The 21,363-nt window shown below is 43.4% G+C and overlaps 2 protein-coding genes across 5 annotated transcripts in view; one reads left to right on the plus strand and one right to left on the minus strand.

The window, feature by feature from the left end:
• Window positions 1–2,069, plus strand: part of RECQL (RecQ like helicase) — a gene marked incomplete at its 5' end in the record, with an annotated part of 63,594 nt that extends 61,525 nt beyond the window's left edge. For all 3 annotated transcript variants that reach the window (XM_081879876.1, XM_081879875.1, XM_081879874.1), the window contains one exon: window positions 1,418–2,069. In XM_081879876.1, the coding sequence (XP_081736002.1) occupies window positions 1,418–1,600 (183 nt within the window). In that variant the 3' untranslated portion in view covers window positions 1,601–2,069. The remainder of the gene's footprint in view (window positions 1–1,417) is intronic.
• A 964-nt stretch (window positions 2,070–3,033) lies between these two features.
• PYROXD1 (pyridine nucleotide-disulphide oxidoreductase domain 1) lies at window positions 3,034–16,337 on the minus strand. 2 transcript variants are annotated; one of them, XM_081880014.1, is made up of 12 exons: window positions 15,843–16,337; window positions 15,199–15,279; window positions 14,347–14,466; window positions 13,045–13,173; window positions 12,018–12,091; window positions 11,087–11,247; window positions 9,931–10,031; window positions 8,919–9,057; window positions 7,947–8,059; window positions 5,979–6,101; window positions 5,142–5,279; window positions 3,034–4,108 (listed from the first exon to the last, which is right to left on the minus strand). In XM_081880014.1, exons 1-12 carry the CDS (start codon window positions 15,930–15,932, stop codon window positions 3,860–3,862), a joined length of 1,518 nt encoding a protein of 505 aa, XP_081736140.1. In that variant the 5' UTR covers window positions 15,933–16,337; the 3' UTR covers window positions 3,034–3,859. The 2 variants fall into 2 exon arrangements, with proteins under 2 accessions (XP_081736140.1, XP_081736139.1); XM_081880013.1 differs by having other exon boundaries at window positions 11,075–11,247; window positions 15,843–16,332.
• Window positions 16,338–21,363: the final 5,026 nt, after the last annotated feature.

Genomic DNA, 21,363 nt, shown 5'->3' on the forward strand with positions numbered 1-21,363 from the left:
TTAAAAGCTTTCTTTCCAAAATAATTTTGAGCAGGCAGCACAGTGTTTTTGTTAATGCTGACCCCCCTCCATGCAAGGGGGAGTTGAATGTTCCACGATAACAAAAGATAGGGTTTGTTGCTATGGCTGAAATTTTTCTTTCAGCAGTGACGTTATGGACTTTACATGGTCTGTTTTGTTGTTGTTCTTTATACCCACCTAGTTCACTGTATTCTTTCCACTCACCCTTGGGTTGGGTTTACTTGTGTGTGATTGCGTGTGTGCTCTGTGCAGATAACTGTGAGTGCACTACATGAATGAGCAGTATAGTTGCTGTGAAACTATGTGGTGTCCACGCTCCAACGTGGCACCGCTCACAGAGCCCAGTTCTACCAAAGCGGAGCCATCAGGAGAAATAGGAGCAGCATTAGGAGACGATAGGTGGAAAACAGACTGATAGAGCTTCATCAGTGCTAGGATGCCTGAAGGCAAGGGACATTAATAGCAGGGCTCTCAGGACCCTGGATAGGCCCCAGGAGAGCTGACAACCAAGGAGCCTGATGTACTCCCCACTTGCCCCTTCCTCAGTTGTTCAAGTGAACATTGATGAGTGGGGAGGGGCAATAACCTGTGACTGCTGCTGCTGCGTACATCCTGTGTGGGCAAGTGTGTAAACTGTGGGATGTGAAACACAAGAGCAGACAAGTAGAACACTCCTAGAGTGAACATGTTTACACATGGGGAGGAATGTTTGTCCAGCCAGCAGATAAACTTCCTGCTTCCTTCTGGGCTGGAACAGACTTCCTCTGCATGTGACTAGAAGTGGGCGTGGCCTCACCTGTGCAGGTAACAAAAGCATAGGACTGGCCATCTCTCTCTCTATGACTACTTTTGTCGAAGAAGCAACATCTGCTTAGCCAAAAGAGGACAAAGGGACTGTCTCCTTATGAGACAGTTTCCAGGTGTATGTCACTTTTCTAAGTCTGCCTTCTGGGATCCGATTGTGAACAGAATGTCAGTAAACTCTTTTTATAATTTTATAGAAGACTGTGTCGTGTCTTATCTTTTATGAGGGAATAAGGGGAAAATACCAGAACAGTTACTATAGAGGCTTTAGTCAGCCTGAGCAAACGTATCTGTTGTGAGTTTAAAAAGGGGAGTGTTACTCTGCTAAATTGTGAACTTGTTTACACAGGTTGGAAAGGCTATAATCAAACAATATATCCTCTCCGACATCCCTGAACATTCCTTCATAAACTTGGCAACACCCACTTATGTGCAGACCCCCAATGTCCAAGGACAGGTGACCTTGCCGACCCCACCCCAAATTAGCCGCTCCTGCAACACTGGAAGAGATAATGGGGGAAGAAGTAAAATTTCTACATCTAGTTTGAAGTCAGAGGGCATGCATGCTAACAAAAATTGTTTTGATTGTCAGATCAAATCTCCATTATCCAGCCGAGGAAGCTCATCTGGAAAGAAAACGGATGTTGCACATAAAAAAAGGGGAAGTGAACATAAACCGCCTCATTCAGAGAAACACATCCAAGCAAAAAAGATTAAAATGGAAGAGGAAGAGGATGACGATGATGATGACTTGCTGTTCATCGATGATTCCTAGAGTATTTTGTTTGTATGTTACTTTTCAACTTCAGAATAAATTGGGAACTGCAAGAAATGTCAAGCAAGCGACGGGGCTGGAGAAGGGCAGGATTTGCCCCCAAGGCTGCTAGGCCCTCACTCATCACATCGCCAGGCTTCTGGCATTATACTGGTTTTTCTAGGTCTCCCTTATCCTAGCCCTTGTTTTGGATTATAACGCAAGCGTGATGGCTTGGCTGGGCAGGGAGGTGATGGGTAGGACTCTTGCGTTCCACCAGAAATATAAGGCAATATGACATGGTTCTTAAAATCCAATATGTCACTTTCTTAAACTGCCTTGAATATCTTGTTCTGGGTCGCGATGTAAATAATACACATTCACCACAATTCATGGTATTTGTAAGGACTACTCAGATATTGCATGATTTTGCATACTCAAAAATGTTGTATATATATGCTATGCATTAAAATGTTTTTTGTCCCACGAAGTTAGTCCTCCCTCTCCTGCTGTGATATGTGTGGACCAGCTTGGTGGCTGGAGGGCCCACCTCAAAATAGTCCTTTTCGGGGGCCTGATCTGGCATGCTGGTCAGTTTAATCTGGCCCCTGTGGCAGTTTATTTCCTGGGATAAAATCTGGCCCTCTTTGAAAAATGTTTGGACACCACTGAGTCATATGGTGTTTGTACAGTGGTGCCTCGCAAGACGAAATTAATCCGTTCCGCAAGTCTCTTCGTCTTGGGGTTTTTTCGTCTTGCGAAGCACAGCTATTAGCCCATAGGGAAATTCGTCTTGCGGAACGACTCAAAAAACGGAAAACTCTTTCGTCTTGCGAGGCATTCGTCTTGCGAGGTACCACTGTAAAGTTATGGAGCCCCCAAGCTTCACTTGCACTCTTCAGCACTAGCTAAAAACATTCTTGTTCAGGCGAGGGTACCATGATACTTAGAAAACTGAGGTAATTAGAATTGTCTTAGTATTTTAACTTTTGTATGTCTTAAAGTATGGTTGTGATTTTTTTTTTTTACTGTTTTATCCTTTGTGAACTGCTTTGAATTTTTACAATCAAGCGGTGTATAATTTTTCTGAAAGGAAAATGAAGAGTGTGTGAATAAGTCCATCAGCGGCTGGAGCATGACAGTTAAATATAAGTACATAGTAATTCAAAAGCAGGGCATTGGTACCTGCAAGGGCATAAATGTCTCAGCACTAGAATTGACAAATGGGGCATGGCAATGTTTTTGGCCACAGTGAACTGAATGGACCTTGGGCTGTTTCCAGAGGCAGCTATATTGTAAAACCTTGTGACAAACTGTAATAGAGGCAAAGTGCATAGTGGGAATCTAACTACTTCCAATGAAGTAGAACAGTTACTCTTTCTAAAGTGACCTTCATTGGGTAGCTTCTTCTCCCAAGCAAAGTTACTTGACCAACCCAGAACACTACAGTGCAATTCAAGTTATGGGAAGTTTTTTATTTTTTCAAAATAAAAACACGTTTTAAATTGTCATCCCAGCATTACCCAAGTCCTGAAATTTCATTTTGAAAGCTGACGAATCAACAGATTCTCTCACTTACCATTTACATGTCCTGGGACTCTACTGAGCATACCCTGAGGAACCCTCCTCACAGACCTATGTTTAGTTCTATATCACTGGCTGCAGTATTCCAGTATTCATGCCTGCCAGGGGGTGGGGATAAAGCCCATCTATGTGTAAGTGAAAATGGCCTCCAGCATAGTTAGAAAAATAATTTAAAGAAGCAAATAGATGGTCACAATCTATCCAAAGTTTCAGTATTTCCAAACCTTTTGGGGGGGGGAGGGGGAGAAAGAGAGAGAAATAAGCACTGCTGTTTTTTAAAAAAGCATTTCAAAATGCTTAAACTTTGGCTAAATTATGCCTATAATTTTTAAACTGAAAATAATTGAATCTTTTATTTTACATCTGTTTATGTAAACTGCTTTTGCATGATGCAAGTAAAATACAAAATATTCAATATGTAAGCCCCGCTGAACCTTATATTGCACAAAAGGTGGCTTAACCTTATCCGGTTGAACATTACAATGCCTCATCTTAAGTCTTTACTAGATAATACACTTCCCCACAGTTCAGTGCTTGAATGTTGGTAGACCATGTTTAGCAGCAAAGCCTGAAAGCACCCATAACCATGCTTTTTAAGGAAATTACAGTCATCTATCTTTATGTGTGTAGTCTGCCTAGGGGAACCTTATCTCTTTTTATTTCTAAAAAAAAGTAGTCACAGACACTTTTTTATGTTCAGTCAAAGTAATCCTCTATGTCTACCCTTGGATCCAAAAGATCTTCCCCATAGCGTGACAGATCCATTTGGTTGAGAATCAGGTTTTCAAAGGTTTCTTCTAGGTCTGTTTCTCCAATCAATACTGCTCCCAGCATGTGCCCATTCTGCATCACGACTTTGACGTACTCCTGCCCTTTAGTGCACCTGAGCATCAGTTCATGGTCTGAGCCCAACCCTTGCGCGTTGTACTTTCCCAGCAGCACCACCTGGAGGAATGGGGGAAAAAATAAGTTGTAGTCTTGAGAGTCCAAGTAGTGCAGAAGAGAGCCCTCTGCCTTACTCTAGTACTGATTTGCTTTGCATCTGCCTTGAGAATAGTGTCTACATCTTTTACAAAGGATGCTCCATGTGGTGAAATTAGTTTTTAGCTACAAAAATGTACTTCTGAGATTTGCTATGGCGAGGAATTGAGCTGTGCATATTTCCCAAGTGATACAGCACCCACAAATCATGGCCTACCTATGGAAATCTAAACCTACTGCTATTGAAGATTAGGTGATATTAGTAGGGCAATTTACAACCATACCTGCAGTAAATAATTGCAATGATTTTGGAAATGGAAGAATCTGGATTACAGTGTTTTGAGGCAAGCTATATGAAGACACTTCAAGGGTAATAACTGGTAGAGACGACTATGCATTTATGAATTCCTAAACATGGTAAGTTCAGTGCTAACCAGACACTGCTGCTTGTGGATGGATTTCCTTGAGCTAAGTTATTCATTTTGTAGGATCATAGAATCATAGAATCATAGAGTTGGAAGAGACCACAAGGGCCATCGAGTCCAACCCCCTGCCAAGCAGGAAACACCATCAGAGCACTCCTGACATATGGTTGTCAAGCCTCTGCTTAAAGACCTCCAAAGAAGGAGACTCCACCACACTCCTTGGCAGCAAATTCCACTGCCGAACAGCTCTTACTGTCAGGAAGTTCTTCATATACTGTACTGACAGAAAGCAGTCTCTGGACATCTTGCAGTCCAGTATTTTACTCTGAAACAGTGTGCGCTACATGCTGGGGGGGGGGGAGGAAGCCAGTTAGTGTGCAACTCTAGTATGCAACTATGGCGAGGAATTGAGCTGTGCATATTTCCCAAGTGATCAGTGCATATTTCCCAAGTGATCAGTGCAGTGAGAAATCTAGGTGTGGTAGCTTTCTGCAGAATTAAAATGGAATCGCTTGCCATCAAGCCATTCCAAAACAGTGAATCATTGCAGTCGTTTATACACAGTTCATTACCTTGTAATTGAAAAACTTTGTCACATGAGCAAAGAGTTCAAAGCAAAAGTCCATGTCTGTAGGTTCCCCTAAAGTATCAGCAGCCATACATTTTGCAGCATACCATCCCATCTGCCTAGCTTGGGTCCAAAGCCTCATCTGGAAAAAAAAGGAGGATATGGTAATCAATGCACCAAGATTGCAAGCGTTTTAGAAGAATGAGCATGTTTTCCTAGAGCCCAATCTCAAGTGCTCAGCTTATCAGAGAGCTACTATAAGGTACAGCCCTTGCTAAAAATATGGGAAGCATTGATAGTTACCCTTATATATGGGATCCACACACAAAAAAACATCACTGGCTGAAGTGATCCTGTTCGGCATGCCTTTCCCAGGATATTCAAATAAATAATTATCCTATTCCTCTTCACTTCCAATTTTCCAGCCCCAAGGACACATGGAAGATGAATGAAGATTGTAGATTGACAGACAACAGACGGATAGAACAGGAGTTTCTGCAGGTGGCTGTAGAAGCCGCTACAACATATCGCTGCTACAGTCACCTGGAGACTTCTGGCAGCTCGAGATACTTTATTTAGTATCCTCTGCAAACTGGGGCAAAGTCCTTTGGCCAGCTGTGGATTTGGCCAACAATTCCACCCCTAAGTTTGATACTTAAGGCAGGTGTGCATTCCCTTCTATTCTGTCGTTTAACTGAACTGCCAGATGTACAATGTGTTTAGGACGTGAACAAGGAGAAAGCCCTGGCTAATTATATACCGGCAATACACTGATGGGATTAAATTACCATGGGGAAATCTCGTTAAACCTACACAGGGATCACCATCTACATTGCCTTACTTGCTGCCAAACCGGACTAGGCTCCCATGACGTAGTGCAGATGTCCCCTGCCGCGTAGATATCTGGTAGAGAAGTGTGCATGTATTTGTCCACTGTCAGACCCCCATCTTCACCTAGAACAAACTAAACATTTAAGAGGTAAATGCAGATTTCTGCCAGAAGGTGGGTGGGTGGAAGACATAAATTTGCTGGTCTTAATGAGATCTGAGGTTGGGGGCTTGTATGTGTCTTTTAAGGGTATTGCTATGAAGAAGCCACACCCTTTGGCCCATCCCAATTTAGCTATCGGTATCCCAGTCCTTAGAGCTGCCGCGCTTGGAAAGATCTCAAGTCTCTGGCCACACATCCTCCCCAATCAAGGACTCTTGAGACAAAGATTAAGTGTAAGGTATTGGTTGTGTTTAGAATAGATTTATGAAAGATTTAGAAAACTTATTGATTAGAATATTTATATGAGATTGTATGGGAAAAATACAGAATAACAGATACAATTTTGCTTAAAATGTATATAGGAAGTGCAGTGTAAGCGATGGAAGTTAATCAATGAAATTTTATTATTGAGATATTTGTAGAATAAATTTGGAAGAAATTCTTCCAATTTTTTTCCTTTTTCCTTTTCTTCCTTTTTTCTTTCTTTTTATATACAGTATGTGTGCTTATCTGAAATTTATATGTATGTATGTATTTGCAGTATTTTCCTTGTATTTTGTAATTATTATGTTAAATAAATTTATTTTTAAAAAGGACTCTTAACTGCCCCAAATATTCAGACCGCAGTGTGACAAACAAGAGGCAGGGCTTTCTAGCGCCCACACTGCAGGAAGGACACAGAGTCTAAAGGTGGTGCTACGAGCAAAGATTTCCCAAATGCAGACTCCCAGAAGAGGGGGTTTGTTAAGTTCCACATGCTGCCCTCTGGGTCTCAGTTGGCAGAGCACGAGACTCTTAATCTCAGGGTTGTAGCTTCAAGCTCTACATTAGGCAAAAGAGTCCTGCGTGGGGTTGGACTAGATGACCCTTGGTCCCTTCCAACTCTATAAGTCTATGATCTACTCAAGCCAGAGCCCTCACCAGCCCTATTTCATACCCTTCTTCAGTGTTCTGGCCTGGCTGGAATGTGTCCTTCAACTCTGATAATGCCTCTAGCTTGCCAGAATGGAGGCTACAAATGGGGTGTGCAAGTGTGCAGAGAATCTAACCTATGATAAAGGGTAAAGGGACCCCTGACCATTAGGTCCAGTTGTGACCGACTCAAGTTGCGGTGTTCATCTCACTCTATTGGCCAAGAGAGCCGGTGTACAGCTTCCGGGTCATGTGGCCAGCATGACTAATCCGCTTCTGGCGAACCAGAGCAGCGCACGGAAACACTGCTCCGGCGGGAAGGTAAACAGCACCTATTTATCTACTTGCACTTTGACTTGCTTTTGAACTGCTAGGTTGGCAGGAGCAGGGACCGAGCAACGGGAGCTCACCCAGTCGCGGAGATTCGAACCACGACCTTCTGATCAGCAAGCTCTAGGCTCTGTGGTTTAACCCACAGCACCACCCGCATCCCTTAACCTATGGTACAAAAGTAAAATGTTACATCTGTTGCTCAACCCAATTCTGGCATATGGCCCTCGGATGACTTTCCAGAAGGGAATGTGGCCCTCGGGTATGGAAAGATTCCCCTCTCTGTTACACTGATATTACGTACTAGGAAATGGGTGCTACTAATGGAGCTAAAAGGAAAACACAGCAAGTTAAATTCTACAAGATATGGGGATCCTCTTAAGCTGCGTAACATTTTGTTCATTCGGTTCAAATTAAGGTACCCATAAACTGCATACTGCACAGCTCAATCTCTCAGAGGACTTACCCACCCCAAATTTTATATTAATAGTACTTTAAATGGGTTGGTCCTTTTTGTTGTATCCTTAAAAGCCTTGCATAGAAAAACAATTTCATATTCTCAGTGTTAATCCTTACATTATTGCCGTCAAGGAATGGTTGGACATTTGGAACAACCCCGGTCGCACTGACAATGAAGTCGCAGCCATATATCTTCCCGCTGGTCAACTCAACATACACCGGCCACCTCTCTGGAAGAATGAAAGTTCAGACACACACAGTCCAGGTTATGTGGATTAGGCACAGAATCAGAAGTTTCCAGGTGTTAAGATTCATTTGTTCCTCCACTAGGATTGCAAGCAGGGGGAGCTATAATTCTTCTAGTGGCCCCCTAGAGCCTCCTTAAGATGATACACTTGGGAGAGCGACAGCTGGACACCAGGGATGAGGAACCACTTTCACCCTGAGGGCCATGCTCTATTCTGTTCAACCTTTTGGGGCCCATCTGCTAGCGGGGCCAGGCACAAATGGGAGAGGAGTTTGAAAGCCATGCTTTCATTCTGCAAATAAGACCCTGATCTGTCCTGCACTCTCTCTCTCTCTATATATATATTATCTCCAGGAAGATTGGTAGATGATAGATAGATGATAGATATAATTAAATTAAATTTTCTGTTTAAAATATTCATTTTACATCCTTAAGATATCAATGACTTTCCTTCTTCTCTCTCCAGGGTTCATTTTACATATCATAAATCCCTGCATAATTTACAAAAACTATACCATTCAGTATTCCATTATTGCATCCATCAAAACTTATTTACACTGTTGAATTTATCTTGCTGCTGCCAGCGTTTTCAGTTGTACACAATTATTTCCCATATATTCAATAAACGTTTTCCAGTCTTCTCTAAACGTATGTTATTCATGTTCTCTTATTCTATATGTTAAGTCTGCGAGTTGTGCATATTTTGTCATCTTGGGTTGCCATTCTTCTTTGGTTGGGACCTTGCTCGTTTTCCATTTCTGGGCTAACAAAACACGGGCCACAGTAGTTGCATACATTTTAGAGGAAAAAAAGTCTTGCACTCTTCTTGACACACTATTTACCTTCATCCATTTCTGCATTCCTCTCGTCTGGCTGAGCTATGGGGAAAGCCAGAGAAACCTTCTCTGACTGCTGGAACTCTTCCCGGAGATAGATCTTCTTCACTTCGCAAAGGCTTTCAATGTGAACTTTGTGGGACAGCTGAAAGATAACAAATAATTGCATTTGATAACACCTTTCCTACTAAAGTTATGTGCGACTCCTACAGTGCGAGCCTTAACAAACTCATTTGTTTCGTGCCAAATTTTATTAACGTTTTTGATGCTGTGCTTTCTGGTCAATTCAGCTTGCTGCAAACTTTCAAGTGATTTTTATGGTGTGATCTGGCACGGTATTAGTTACAAGCTTCTATTCTGAAAACTTTCTTGGCGTATTGGATTTAAAAGTTGTCTTCTTAATGTTGGTTATTATCCACTATGTAGGAAAGGGCTATGCCCTAAAAGTCACTCTGCAAATCCCTAAGAAAGTACTAAATAAGTAAGAGGTCTGGATAAACTCCTCTATGGCTCCTGTCCAAAAATGTATCTCTGTTGAGTCCTGGTTGATCGTGCCTCTAAATCAAGGAGGGAGCCTAGGAAGCAGACTCCCCACTTCAGACATAATTGCCCAAGGTATAGAAAGCCAGCAGGAATGAAGCAGTAGGGCCAGGGTCCCACTGCCTCCCAGTCACATAATTCCTTTTTTAAAAATATAGTTTTATTAATTTCCAATATATAACAATTACAAAAAAGAGACAAAATCTAGTTAAGCTTGCTAAAGTACAATCTGTGATTTTGGTAGTTGCCATTCTTCAGTTATCAGTAAAGTATTTTATTTTAACTTTATAACAAAGGTCAGGTTGCCCTTCTTTAAAAACGGTCAAGAAGCCCATACTTGGGGTATATTCTGCATGTTGACTTGTAATGTAGTTTATTTCTGTAAACACCCTCGGCCAGAAGGGCTTTATATAAAGTTCCTGATTGTTAATGGGGCACAGGGGAACACCCGAAGGGGGCTTAGGATAAGCAGCCATACCTCTTTTGCTCCCTTAAGACATAAGCCTTCGTGCCAGTCAGGGCCTAAGGCGCTGCCGATTTCCCCTGGGTTTGCTGCAGCACTTTGTTCTATCTCACTTCCTGGGGGACAAGGAGGAAAGAGATAAGGACATATGCTATAGAGGAAGTACAGGCAGCCTATATATTTTCTGGGTACAAAGACAATACAGCCTCTCTTCAGTCGGGCAGGGTTAATAATAATAATAATAATAATAATAATAATAATGTTATGTATATACCACCCATCTGACTGGGTTGCCCCAGATGAGGTCTTTACAAGGTCCTTCTGTACTTCTTTTTTTTAAAAAAATATTTTATTAGCAATTTCAACATAACGAATTATCAAACTGTATAATCGCATACATTATTTCTCCCCTTCCTTCCATCTCTTCCTCCCCCCCCCACCAGAGACTTCCCTCAGATCCTCTCTCTGATTTCTCAGCACATATTATTCTCTGCATGTTATAAAATTGTACGTATCCTTACATTATTTATCTAACATGCCAAGGAGTCAAGTTCATTTTGTTGTCTTTTTAGATAATTTGTAAAAAGCTCCCATTCTTCCTTAAAGTCACAGTTGTCCTTGCCCCGCAATTTATATGTCAATTTAGCCAACTCTGCATAGCTCATCAATTTTTCTTGCCATTGTTCTTTCGTTGGAATTTCCTCATTCTTCCATCCTTGTGCTATCAAGACACTTGCCACTGTTGTAGCATACATAAATTCTTTGTTTTTCTTGGCAGGTCTTATCCTACAATCCCAGGTCCTTCTGTACTTCTTATTTAGTCATGCTGGCCACATGACCCGGAAAGCTGTCTGTGGACAAACACCAGCTCCCTCGGCCTGAAAGCGAGATGAGCGCTGCAACCCCATAGTCGCCTCTGACTGGACTTAACCGTCCAGGGATCTTTTACCTTCACTTATTACGAGTGCAACCCAACTTCACACCCTGTTCTTGCAGCAGCTATTCCCACTCCACAAACTCAGCCCCAACGCTACCTCATCTCTTACAGTTTGCAAATATCTGAAGTGTGCAGGGTTGGGCCGATGCAACGGTTTTCATACAATATAAGCCAATATACAAGCAAGAGCCACTTTATAATGCCCGAGATGCTCTACAGTACCTGGGATTCCACCTGCCGTCGTATATTTTGTTCTTTTACAAGCGATCGGAGGCTCCGGTTTCACGGCACTCAGCTTTGGGATCAGGAACTCAGCCGCTCCTGCATCAAAGAAAGTGTTCCCAATCGCTTTGTCTTTGATGGCCCAGATGACTTCGCAACCTTCGATTTCGTATCTAAAGAGAGTTTTGTTATTATTTTTAAGCTATTTTGTTTCTGGTGTGTTACTGTAATTAAGGTGGGGGTTTACAAAAAAGAAAAGAAAAACGTTTAAAAAGCAACCTGGTTTACATGTCACTATCTTTAACATGAGCAAGCAGTAGCTAGTGATTACTCCTGAAATCCCAGAAACTTTGCTCCCCCTCCACTGCTGCCACGTTGCTGGGAAATAAGTCATGGCCTGGCTTGGTGTGTCATCCAAACCTGGCCTCCAAATTTGTTCCTCTCCAAATAAACTATAAAATTCTAAGCCAAGAGAAACCCTGGCTTCCTCTTGTGGTTTGTTTTGGTGAGGGACAAGCCACGAAGCCGGTGTTTGGACAATTGAAAAAACACCCCAAAGACCATGGCTTGTTTCCTTGCAGGAACAGGCATGGAGCAAAGTGGCCATGATTTCAGCACTGCTACTTCACATTAAATCATAGTTCATTTTAACTAGGGTTTAATGTGACGTGCAAACATGGCAAATTTAAAAAAAATTGTTAAATTCTCACACTGCATTCAGCGTTCCAAAAAGGCATGGATGTACAATAGCAGCACAAATTAGATCTATAGCTAAGATAGTAGTAGTAGTAGTAATAGAAGTAGTAGTAATAATAATAATCTATTATTTATACCCTGCCCAACTGGCTCTGTTTCCCCAGACACTCTGGGCAGCTCCCAGCAGAATAATAATAATAAAGCTCTTAGCTTCATTTATTTTTCAAAAGAAGGAAGATTTACGTACACTAATTCCAGGGCAATGCCACCATTTCCCACAATGGTTATTCTTTTCGCTCTTGCCAGATGTTTCTGAAATTCCTGCACTTGACAGAGACAGACAGAGAGATCATTTTAGTAACATAAGAAGCTGCCATCTATTGAGTGATTCAACTGAGTTTGAGTTTGGATTTGATATCCTGCCTTTCACTCCCTTTAACGAGTCTCAAAGCGGCTAACATTCTCCTTTCCCTTCCTCCCCCACAACAAACACTCTGTGAGGTGAGTGGGGCTGAGAGACTTCAAAGAAGTGTGACTGGCCCAAGGTCACCCAGCAGTTGCATGTGGAGGAGCGGAGACGCGAACCCGGTTCCCCAGATTACGAGACTACCACTCCTAACCACTACACCACACTGGCTCTCAATTGGCCTGTCAAGCTCAGGATCATCAACCTTGGGTTATGAAAAACAATCTCTTCTGGTCCCACAGGAGTTGCCAGGAACTGAACCCAAGGCAAACTATGTACGAAGTAGATACTCTACCATTGAACTGTGGCCCTTCCTCTGTTATTGCAACAGAGCTGACCCCATTTGACCCCAAAACAAACCAAATTTAATCACCAGTTAAAACAAAGAGGGAGGGGCTCCCTATTTGGGGGCAATATAGCTCTCTGCTTTTAAAGTCTGAGCTCCCTTCCACTCCCCTGCAAGACTATATAGCTGAATAAAAGCAGACCTATCTATCTATCTGCGCTACAAGTATGTGCAAAATCAACTTTTCTCTCTCTTGTGGTTGTCTTTCTTTCCACATTTTACATTTCTTTCCAATTTTTCTGTCCCATTAAGCAATGCTGCAGAACTCCCCTGCTTAGAAATGCCTGTCAGAGGTGTTCCCTTTTGACTTTTTGGAAGATAGTGGAAACCCTCTTTTTCTGTGTTCTGGGAGAATGACCCTGGCACACTTTGTGTTGCACGGTTATTTCTGGCTTAGACCTCACCAGATTTCTAAATCTATGTCTGCGTCAGAGACTGCTGAAAGCACACAAACAGCATTACCGCTGCGCTGTCTGTATCACGGATTCCCAACACGAAGGGGTTTCTTTCAGTAATCAGCTTTGGCCTTGCTCCAGCACACAGACAAAGTTTTTCGTAGATGTACTCCTGACCAGCTTCTGTGATTATTTTCTGCAACCATGTTATAAAATGGAAAAGAAAGAAGAGAGGGACATCTTTGAAGGGTCCAGTATAGCATGCCATTGATCCTTTTTTTTTAAAAAAAAAAAAAGACTCATAGAATTGTACAGTTGGAAGGACCCAAGTTTCCCCATCCTCACTCTACATTAATTCAGAGTCATGGGTTCGAACCCCAGGTTGAGCAAAAGATTCCCGGATTGCAGGAGGTTGAATTAGAAGACCCTTGTGGTCCCTTCCAACTCTACAGTTCTATGATGGGGCGGTTTCACATTGAAACAAGGAAGAACTGCCCCTGTCCTGTGCAGATCGGCTTCAATGCTTGTTGAGCTTATGGAACAGAAGCATTTGTGCACAGAAGGATGGAATGAGAGAAGGTAGGAAAAAAGAACCGGAAGCAAATTTCCCACATGTTCTCCAAAGAGCTCCAGAAAGAACAGCGATTATTTCCCCTCTTGTAGTCCACCAACAATCCCTCCAAAGCTACTTCTTCAGTAGGAAGTCTGCAAGCTAGCCGGCTTCCAATGCAGCTGGATGAGCAAACACTTAAGATTCAGGCTGTCAATTCACACAGAGGAACACAAATAGGAAAACCTTTCCTCTGGGCGGCAGCGTAGGACTTTCTGCAAATGTTCTCCAAAGCACTTGACTATGCTGCTGGCTCCTAAGAGCTAGTTTGATGCAATAAAATGGATCCCTTCCTCTCACTCAGACATCACTTGGGTATTAAAATTCAACAAGCGCTGACTGGCGTATCAACTGCTTCGCCAATATCTGCTCCCGACAACAGTAGTTTCTCACACCGCATCAAAGACCTGCTCTGGAAACCCCACCCTCAACTTCCTGGCCTGGGGCGGGGGTGGGCCTTGCCCCAGTGTGCATGCATTAGTTTCTGCCACAACCAGCTTAATGAAAAGTCAGCTCCCATCTCATCCTTATAGGTTGTAAACCAGTGCATGTGTAAGTCCTACTGACAGGGCCATTACCCTAGTAGATTAGAATCACCTGACTCCACCGGTGCAGGAATATCTGGAGGTGACCGTGTTGGTCACCTAGTCTACAACATGAGACTTGATTTTTCATATCAAGACATCTCCGCTCTCATCCTGGAAAGGGAAAGCCATTTCTCATTCCAGATAAAGACAAAAGGATGAAGGGTCCTCTTACATGTTCTTCACTCTTCAGCTGTTTTACTCCAGACTGAATAACCTTAATGTTAGGGTAGCGTTTTTCTAAGATGCTGCTTGCTTGTTCTTCAACATCAAATTCTTCTAAAGTCCTGGAAACCTGTCAAAAACAAACAAACAAAAATATCCTTCAGGTGCAAGACAACTTCCTAACCAAAATCTACTGATGCACAAATGCACCAAAGAACCCCTCGGGTTCTTGTCAACCCTGAAGGCAACCTTCAGAGATGACACTCCCTTAGGTCTGGTTCGAAAACACATACCCCTACCCAATAGCTGGACCGACAGCTGCAACTGCAGTGGGATGCTGCTACTGATTACATGTTAACTGGGGAAATTCAGTCTTTCCCAGTCCTAGATATTTGCAGGGACCTGCAAACAGCATTAATAGCTGCAACGGAGAACACACACAAAAACATCCTTAAAGCCAATCTCATTCAGCAGCCTGTTATCCCAGGGACCAGCTAGCTCTTAATGGGAAGCCTGCAAGCAGGACGAAGTGCAACAACGCTCTCCTCACCTGTGGTTCCCAACAAAAGTTATTCAGAAGCATACTGCCTCCAACAATGGAAAGAGAACATAGCCATCATGGTTAGTGGCCAATGATAACTTTGTTCTCCATGGATTTGCCTTTGAAAGTTGTCCTGTAGCCTTATGAGGCTTTGCCCTCCTCCTTCATTCTTTGAATGGCCCTAAATGCTAGTATTAAAAGTGGGCACTACTACAGGAAAACTGGGCCTGCAGTGGCCTTTGAAACAGGGTTACAACAGCAGAGTAGATTACTTCACCTTACCCCAAATCCCCAAGAAGCAGTTATTAGTTCTCTTCTCACCTGCTTGAAGTTCGTTACTGCTTTTATAAGAGGAGATGCGGTGACTAATAAAATATCATCAGAAGGAAACTCTGTAGCCAGCTGTTCAAAGGGGTAGAAAATATTAGAAGTTATTTTTAAAACGAGCAACTCACACCTACATTTTTCCAAACAGGCAATTATTTAAATTCATCTACTCCCCTCCCCCAAATAACTGGTATTAGCATCCTACCTCTGAAACAGAGGTCCTATTTAGACACAGTGAGAAGTTTTTAGCTTTCTTACTGTTCAAGGAACAAGCCTATGTTAAATCAGGCTGTGCCATCAATTGGACCATGGTAGATCTTGTCCTAGGGATGGGGAATGGGTAGACTGCTGCTTAATCAAAGTTACACTAAAATGCTTGCTTTCTGCGCTGTTGCCTTTAATTGGGAACCGTGGGAAGCCACCTCGGAAGCTACGCACCGCATACCCATCTTCACATTATACGTCTATGAAACAACCAGGAAGTTTTCGTAGGGAAAGGGCGTGAAAGGGAAACGGCCAGAGGGCGCATGCGCACAGACGAAAGGACGGTACTTCAGCCGCTCAGCAAACGCCGCTCCAGAGGGCGCATGCGCAGAGACCGTGTATATAGTTTCTGAGGCACAGGGACAGTACGTTACCCGCTCAGCGCACGTCACTCCGGCAATGCCACCTCCCACCACAACGAAGCGGCTCCGCCGGGCAGCGAGCTGGGGCGATTGGGCTGCCATAGCCGCGTCTCCGGCCTGCGAGACTCCGGCCTCCTCCTCGTCTGGGCGACTCTTCACCCGCCTCGTTGGTGTAGCCTGGCTACGGGTCGCCGCGTGGCTCGTAAAGCTTCCGTTTGGCGTTTCCCACTTGAGGAGGCGTGACCAGAAGAACAGATACGACTCTCTGCTGCCCCCTATGGGCCATGCGTTTATATTACAACTAAAGCAGAGCAGAAGATTTATGGCTTGAAGCCAAAGGGAGATTTAAGGGACTGGATTTATTTATTGACTTTGGAAGCCGAGCTTTGCATTGGATAGATTATACGAAAATTGTCGCCAAGAGGAAAGGGTGGTTCTGAGCATAGGCTGAGTGCTGCAGATTTTATTTTTATTTTGCAATACATTTCTCACCTTTTTCTCCCAAGGAGCTCAAAGTGGTGCTGGTGGTTCATAGACTAGAATCATAGAGTTGGAAGAGACCACAAGGGCCATCGAGTCCAACCCCCTGCCAAGCAGGAAACACCATCAGAGCACTCCTGACATATGGTTGTCAAGCCTCTGCTTAAAGACCTCCAAAGAAGGAGACTCCACCACACTCCTTGGCAGCAAATTCCACTAATTCCCCACAACTACCCCGGGTTAGGCTGAGAGGCAGTGATTGTCCCAATGTCACTCAGTGGGTTGCATGGCTGAGTGGGGATTGGAACCCTGGTCTCCCAAGATCCTAGTCCGGCACTTTAACCACTACGCTACGCTGGTGTAGATGACTTTGAAGGGGTGTCAGATGAATTCAGGGTTCTTCTGTTGCATGGTGGCAAAATGTGCCAGAATCCTAAAGGGCGTAATGTATGTGTTACATACTGAGTTGAATAGGATCCAAAATGCAGCAGCCTGATTGGTCTTAGAACAATAGGATTCAGAATGCAGCAGTCTGATTGGTCCTAGAACAATAGGATCCAGAATGCAGCAGTCTGATTGGTCCACAGGAGCCACCCAACCCAGCTCCAGGTGGCAGTGAATCTGCAACCTGATTGGCCTACAGGTGAATGCCTGAATTAGCCAATCACGTGGGGCTCATTGTGTAAATAATGTATATAAGGCAGACATTCTGGGGGAACTTCCATTCTTCCTTACCACTATGAGCTGAATAAAGAGCATGAAATCCACTCTCGACTCTGAGTATATTTCAGTATGTATGATGTGTGAAGGGGTGGTCTTGAGCTCCAGGGCAGGAAATTTAAAATCTCTATATAAGGGCAGGCACACCTTGGTTTTGGATCCTTCTCCTTTCCTGCATGTGAGGGGAGCATCCTGTTGCAACAGTTCAATAAAGATCAGGCTTACAAGCTGCTTTGCTTCTCAATATTCTCTGGTTGGCCTCTGTTCTTTTCTCCTACCAATAGGGAACCCACGTAAGGACTCTATACGGACTCTTGGATACCCCATAAGGGATAAAGGAGAGATTTTGTTTATAAAAATAATAATAATAATTTTTTATTTATACCCTGCCCTCCCCAGCCAAGGCCGGGCTCAGAGCGGCTTACAAGCAATAATAAAAACATGATGAATGATTACAAACTTAAAAACAAAAATAAAATACAACATTAAAATAATGGAACATTAAAATATTAAAATGTAGCCTCATCGCAGGAGGAGAAGGAAAAGAAAAAAAGAGAAAAAAAGAGAGGGAGGAAGGGAATCAAATTGCCTCCAAGCCAAAGGCCAGGCGGAACAATTCTGTCTTACAGGCCCTGCGGAAAGAAATCAGATCCTGCAGGGCCCTGGTCTCAGGAGACAGAGCGTTCCACCAGGCTGGAGCCAGAGTTGAAAAGGCCCTGGCTCTGGTTAAAGCCAATCTAACTTCCTTAGGGCCCGGGACCACTAGGGTGCTGTTATTTATGGACCTTGAGGCTCTCCGTGGGGCATACCAGGAGAGGCGGTCCCGTAGGTACGAGGGTCCTAGGCCGTGAAGGGCTTTAAAGGTCAAAAGCAGCACCTTAAATCTGACCCTGTTCTCCACCGGGAGCCAGTGCAGCTTGAAGAGCACTGGGTGACTATGCTCCCATGGCAGAGACCCCGTGAGGAGCCTCGCTGCACCATTCTGTATCCGCTGGAGTTTCTGGGACAGCTTCAAGGGCAGCCCCGCGTAGAGCGAATTACAGTAGTCAAGCCTGGAGATAACAGGCGTGATGTGTTTGCATTCCCTTTTGCTGAGGTTCACAAGGCATTTGATTAGATGAACCTTAGCAAATGCAGCCCAGAGTTCCTACCCCCACATTGCAGGGAAATAGACGTTGGAAAGACAGTGGCTTACATCAACCCTGCATCGTATATCAATTTGTTTTTTATCTCCTCGCTGCAGTTTCAGGGGGTAGATGGTCACATCCTATATTAATGTTTTCCACATATCAAGAGGCAGGCTGAGATTGATAGCATTGCTTGCCATGCATTTTCCCGCAAATGGGAAAACAGTACAAATTATCAGACTCCTCCTCAGGATATCTGGATTTAAAGGTGAATCTTCCTAGATCAAACTCTGCAAACCTGACACTCTAACCATTATGCAATTGGGCCCAAAGCTGCTTGGGAGGCAGAAGTTTGTCAGGGACAGCGTCTCATTTCATTTAACAGGAGAAGCTGCACTTTGAAGAATGTTCCCCTTCATGTATCTATTGGCAAGAGGATGCCGGAGTAAAATATTTAGATATGTACAATGGCGTTTAGTGTTAGTTGGGAAAGAAAAATAGGTAAATAAAAAATATAATTCCCTGGATGCCAAGATCCAGGTTTGGTGAGAGAAACCCCGTAAAGATTTAAAACAAGAAGACATGCATTATTCCAAACAGACCACAAGTCTCTAAAGAAAACTTGCCCAGTAGAGGCAGAAGTTTTTACTTTTCAGAGGTGGGCGAGTGGAAAACAATATCAGGAAATGAGTTATGGCCCTGGAAGCGACAGCTGTTAGTCATAAATGGCTTTTCCTTTGTTTTCTATTATTTAAAGAGCAAGTTTGCTTTCCAGGGCTGAATGCAATTTCCCAATCCACGAAACTGCTAGACAGTTCAGCCATAAACTAAATATTACTCTTCTACACCTGTAGCCCCTGCTGCCAACACAAACGACCCGACCTGAATAATACAAGAAATTGGACAGGCATGCATTGTAAGAGATGAAATATACCTCTGAAGTTTTTCTCATCAACATAGGACGGTCAAAAGAAATTTCATTCAAGGGCAAATTGATGCATTTCAGTCCTGCATAGGAACCTCTATCATAGTGAGTTGTTTGTGGTTCTGTCAAGTTTGGGCAAAAAGAGCCTAAGTCAGACCTCCTTGGACAAAGCTGTACAAGGTGGGCTTCGCTGAAAATGGACCCTTCAGACTTTTGCAAGGGCTGAATCTGGTCTGAAAATATGGAAGCCAAATGCACCTTTGTGCATAGAAAAGCAGACAAAAAATAAGTAGGCATTTTAGTCTGACAGCAGCAATCAGCCAAGTTTTTCTCTTAGGAGAGCCAGTGTGGTGTAGTGGTTAAGAGCGGTAGTCTCGTAATCTGGGGAACTGGGTTCGCGTCTCCGCTCCTCCACATGCAGCTGCTGGGTGACCTTGGGCCAGTCACACTTCTCTGAAGTCTCTCAGCCCCACTCACCTCACAGAGTGTTTGTTGTGGGGGAGAAAGGGAAAGGAGAATGTTAGCCGCTTTGAGACTCCTTAAAGGGAGTGAAAGGCGGGATATCAAATCCCAACTCTTCTTCTCTCTTGTCTTTTTCTGTTTTGCCATACGTTTCAGCAGTAGCTCTCTTCCATAGCAAACACACAAGTTCCAGATGCACAGGGCGTCTTCCTTGCCTCACCTCTCATGAAAACTACTGCATAGGGGACGTTTGCTGTGGCAATAGAACAGTAATACTGATAATGGCCCATAGCCATTATACCTGAAGGAGCACCTCCACCCCCATTGTTCTGCCCAGAAACTGAGGTCCAGTACTGAGGGCCTTCTGGCGGTTCCCTCACTGCGAGAAGCTAAGCTACAGGTAACCAGGCAGAGGGCCTTCTCGGTAGTGACGCCCTCTCTGTGAAATGCCCTCCCATCAGATGTCAAAGAAATAAACAACTATCTGACTTTTAGAAGACACTGAAAACAGCCCTGTTTAGGAGATTTTTTAATGTTTGATCTTTTATCGTGTTTTTGATGTTCTGTTGGGAACTGCCCGGAGCAACTGGGGAAACCCAGCAAGATGGGTGGGGTATAAATAATAAGATTATTATTATTATTATTATTATTATTATTATTATTATTATTCCAGCTCTGGGCTTCTCAGGACAGGCCATGTAAGTATTCCTAATGCAGTTCCTCTCCCCCACCCATTGATTCAGATACCAACAATTAAAAACAATGGGCTATCTCACATACAGCCCTCTTCTCTCAGAAGGAAAGCAATGCCCAACCAGGTGAAAACAGAATAAATGAAGGAGGGAGGGAGGGAACTGCAGCCCAGTATAGGAAAAGAGGTGGTATGGGAACACCTAGCTACTTTAAATGAATTCAAATCTCCAGGGCCTGAAGAGCTGCACCCAAAGGTACTTACCTGAGCCTGCAGATGTAATCTCAGAGGCTCTGTTTATAATCTTTGAGAAGTGTTGGAGAACAGGTGAGGTCCCCGCAGACTGGAGGCTACCAGCTGTTGTCCCCATCTTAAAAGGTGTGGGGACGGAGAAGACCCAGGCAGCTACCAACTAGTCAGCTTGACATCAATAACCAGGAAAGGTCCTAGAACAGATAATTCATCGGTTGGTCTGTGAACACTTAGAAAAGGATGCTGTGATTACTAAGACCCAGCATGGGTTTCTCAAAAACAAGACATGCCAGACAAATTTCTTCTTCTTCTTCTTCTTCTTTTTTTGATAGAGTTACAAGCTTGGTGGATCAGGGGGATGCTGTGGACATAGTGTATCTTGATTTCAGTAAGGCTTTTGAAAAAAGTCCCCCATGATATTCTTGCAGAGAAACTGGTAAAATGTTGGTTGAACGAGGTAACTGTTAGGTGAATTTGTAACTGGTTGAATGGCCAAAACATTAGTACTCACTAATGGTTCCTCATCATGTGACTTGGACAAAGCAATTGAGGGGATGCTCATCAAACTTGCAGATGACACCAAACTGGGAGGGTTAGCTAATGTTTCAGAACACAGAACTAGGTTTCAAAATAACCGTAACAAATTAGAGAACTGGGCGCTAACTAAGAATAAACCTTCTGTTCTAAATTTAGGTATGTATTATCAAGTTTGGGAAAACCCAACTCGCTTTCTTTTTGAATGCATGTAGTACAAAATTTAAAAGGTGTCTCACTGCAATAAAACGCAATTCAGTCTTGTGTTTGTAGGATGGATACTATTCATATTCCCAAAATGAATAAACAATGATCTGGCTTGGTTCTGCACCCCCATGAAAC

Source organism: Podarcis erhardii (assembly GCF_964252035.2).
Source record: "Podarcis erhardii genome assembly, chromosome: 10".
Lineage (NCBI taxonomy): Eukaryota > Metazoa > Chordata > Lepidosauria > Squamata > Lacertidae > Podarcis > Podarcis erhardii.

What these genes read in the sequence shown, in the direction of transcription:
- PYROXD1 (XM_081880013.1), bottom strand. Translation starts at nt 15,932, where the DNA reads ATGGCAGCCCAATCGCCCCAGCTCGCTGCCCGGCGGAGCCGCTTCGTT. An exon ending in GAGTGACGTGCGCTGAGCGG is followed by an intron (nt 15,280 to 15,842) that starts GTAACGTACTGT and finishes CCCTTTGAACAG; the next exon opens with CTGGCTACAGAGTTTCCTTC. An exon ending in CAGTAACGAACTTCAAGCAG is followed by an intron (nt 14,467 to 15,198) that starts GTGAGAAGAGAA and finishes TGTTTTTGACAG; the next exon opens with GTTTCCAGGACTTTAGAAGA.